At 43.1% G+C, this 3,289-nt stretch overlaps 1 protein-coding gene across 1 annotated transcript in view; it reads left to right on the top strand.

Annotated features, from left to right (window-relative positions):
- Window positions 1-3,289, top strand: part of Utp20 (UTP20 small subunit processome component) — an 81,229-nt gene that overhangs the window by 42,283 nt on the left and 35,657 nt on the right. Inside the window, exon 28 of the mRNA XM_021175362.2 lies at window positions 2,211-2,354. Within this exon, the coding sequence (XP_021031021.1) occupies window positions 2,211-2,354 (144 nt within the window). The remainder of the gene's footprint in view (window positions 1-2,210; window positions 2,355-3,289) is intronic.

The raw sequence follows: 3,289 nt of genomic DNA, 5'->3' as shown, positions 1-3,289 counted from the left end.
GATGGTTGTGAGCCACCATGTGGTTGCTGGGATTTGAACTCTGGACCTTCGGAAGAGCAGTCGGGTGCTCTTANCCACTGAGCCATCTCGCCAGCCCCCCTTTGGACTTTTGATTAACTTAGAAGTTACTCAGTAATGGGCCTGGCTCCAAAGCCAATGTTTCGTAACTCAGAGGATCATTTTGTGCAATTTCATGGTTCATTAGTTAGTGAGGTGTTAAGCTTTTTCACGGATGTGGGGCTTCTTGATCTTTTAAACAAGTCCAAGGAGTTCCTCTAAGAGGCATAGTAAGTCGCCCCATGGTGGTTTTGTCTGAGTGTGCGTTTGAGCTCAGTTACACATTTGCTTTTTATGACTCTGATAGCCTCTGGGGTGTTGGCTGACGTGAAGTATGTGTTGTTAAGGTTGTAAATGGTTTTGTGATGTTTGTACATTGAAGCAGTGGCTCATACATAAATATACATAAAATCTACAACTGCCTATTTCCCAGCTTTTCCTCTAGTTTGGTCAGCAATCATGGAGTAAACTGGACAGCTGGAACGATAGTTCTAGACATGGATAGGATGTACCTGGCCTGGCCTGGGGAGAAGCAGGGATGGAGCAGAGTGGGGCACAATTTGAGGTCTTGTTTCCTAACACTGGTTTGTTGTTTGCTCCAGATGATTTTTTAAAAGTTATCATTTTTTTAAAAGTATCAGTGATCGTAGATTTTCTCTTCTATCAAATCTGATTCATAGGACATCGAGTGTTCACAGTGGAGTGGAAGCAGCTCAGAGTGGCTGTAACTGTGTAACGTCCTGTGTCTGCCTGTTAGTAGGTGATTGGATCGGGGCAGACTGTGTGTGAGGTTTCATGATCCTTGTGCTTATGCAGCAGATAAGAGTATCCTTGTTCATAGTCACTTGAATTTAAAATGAGTTACTGTAGATTTAGATATCTGTTGATTAGTGTTGACTTTTCCTGGCAGGCACCTTCCTTTAGTTTTATTCATGGTGCCTTAGAAACAGACTTGACATTCTTTGGTGGTGGCACATGCCTTGAATCCCAGCACTGGGGAAGTAGAGGCAAGTTGATCTTTGAGTTCGAGAACAGCCTGGTCTACAGAATGAGTTCTAAGATTGCCTAGGCTCCACAGAGAAATCCTGTCTCGAAAAACCAAAAGAAAAAAAAAAAGGCATTAACTACGTAAGAGGATTTTCTTTGTTGCCCTAAGTTTCAGGATGATTCTTAGGTAAAGCTGTAGGTAAATAAGGTCATATATAAAAGTGCTGCCATTTAAATATCTAACAACCACAATATAGTGATCAGGTAGAAAGATAGTCAGTTTGAGTTCCATCTGAGGCTTTTGACATTATTTGTTTGGAAGGCATCACTCTGCGGCCCTTGCCTCTTCCTCTCTGGATCTAAACCTATTCATTCTTTAATAGTGTATTGGAAATTCTGCCTTTGCATAATGTCTGCCCTTCCCAGGTTTGTAAAACTCCTCACACATTGAACTATACATAATTTTCAGTCCCTCATATAAGTACGGACTATCGCTATGATGCCATTGATGAATAAGTCCGCTCAGTGAATAAATCCGCTCTGAGGCTGCATTCTTGTGGTTTCACACCACATAGGAAAGGAGATGTGATGTCTGGTTAACACTTGCTGACTCTCCAGCCTGTACATGGCACATCTGTTTGTTTGTTTGTTTGTTTGTTTTGGTTTTTCGAGACAGGGTTTCTCTGTATAGCCCTGACTGTCCTGGAACTCACTTTGTAGACCAGGCTGGCCTTGAACTCAGAAATCCACCTGCCTCTGCCTCCCAAGTGCTGAGATTAAAGGCGTGCGCCACCACCGCCTGGCTCACATCTGTTTTTATTATTGTTTTATGCATATGAGTGTTTTGGCTGTATATCTGTGCACTGTGTACACGCAGTGCCCTCAGAGACCAGAAAAGGGCATTGAATCCCCTAGTAGTGGAGTTAGAGTTGGATGTGGGTGCTGGGAACTGAGCCTGTGTCCTGTGCAAGAGCAGCCAGTGAGTGCTATTAAATACCAATAGCATCTCCTTCAGGCTGGGTCTCTTTTCCTGCCACACAAACAAGAGTGCCTCTTTACAGAGACCAGGTGTGTGTGTGTGTGTGTATGTGTGTTATGTATGTATGTTTGTGTGAGAGGTATATATATATGTGATGTTTATGTTTGAAAAATATCTTTGTTTACAGATTCAGTTGAGATTTATTAACCCACTGAAAAATTTAAGACGTTTGGGAATCAAGATGGTCACCGATATCTTTTTGGATTGGGAATCCTATCAGTTCAAAGCAGAAGAAATTGATGCTGTGTTTCATGGTACAGTTTGGCCCCAGGTAAACCAGGATTTCTACATCCTGCCTAGCCCTTCTACTTCTCCCTTTATTTTTAATTTACCAGCATAGTCTACCACCCAGACATCAATGTTGTCTACTCTTTCTTACATCAAGGCTCATTTCTGCAGGTTGTTAGAACTCTGAGTTAGACCTAAAGATCAAGAGACAGTGGCATATATACTGAAGGTTAACTTGAATATGACTGTGTGCCTTAAAAAACCGTGTCCTTACTGCCTTAGCCCCTCATGCTAACAAACACAGGGGAAGGTGTGTGTTTGTCCTGCATTTCTTTACTGATGTCTCTGCTTGTGACTGGTTGTCATGGTAATTAGTATAGCTAGCTAGCTAAGAAGGTGAAGGGGAGAGCTTGATTTGAGGATAGTTTTAGCTGTGTAAATTCAGTCATTTCTGACCATTTGAATCCCCAAATAGCTGGTTCCAGTATGGAAACACTCCATGCACTGTGCCTGCCATTTTGCTGCTTCTCTACATCTGTCCTCTATGTATGCTCTCTGTTTCCCTACATCTGTCCTCTATGTATGCTCTCTGTTTCCCTACATCTGTCCTCTATGTGTGCTCTGTTTCCCTACATCTGTCCTCTATGTATGCTCTCTGTTTCCCTACATCTGTCCTCTATGTATGCTCTCTGTTTCCCTACATCTGTCCTCTCTGTGTGCTCTCTGCCCTCTCTGTTTCCCTACATCTGTCCTCTGTGTGTGTTCTCTGTCCTCTCTGTTTCCCTACATCTGTCTTCTATGTGTCCTCTATTTGTGTTCTCTGCCCTCTCTGTTTCCCTACATCTGTCCTCTATGTGTGTTCTCTGCCCTGCTCTGTTTCCCTACATCTGTCATCTCTGCGTGTTCTCTGCCCTCTCTGTTCTGTGTGTTCTCTGCCCTCTCTGTTTCCCCACATCTGTCCTCTATGTGTGTTCTCTG

This window comes from Mus caroli, chromosome 10, assembly GCF_900094665.2.
Source record: "Mus caroli chromosome 10, CAROLI_EIJ_v1.1, whole genome shotgun sequence".
Classification (NCBI taxonomy): Eukaryota; Metazoa; Chordata; class Mammalia; order Rodentia; family Muridae; genus Mus; species Mus caroli.
The sequence above is the reverse complement of the archived record's forward strand: the minus strand, read 5'-3'. Positions and strand labels throughout refer to the sequence as shown.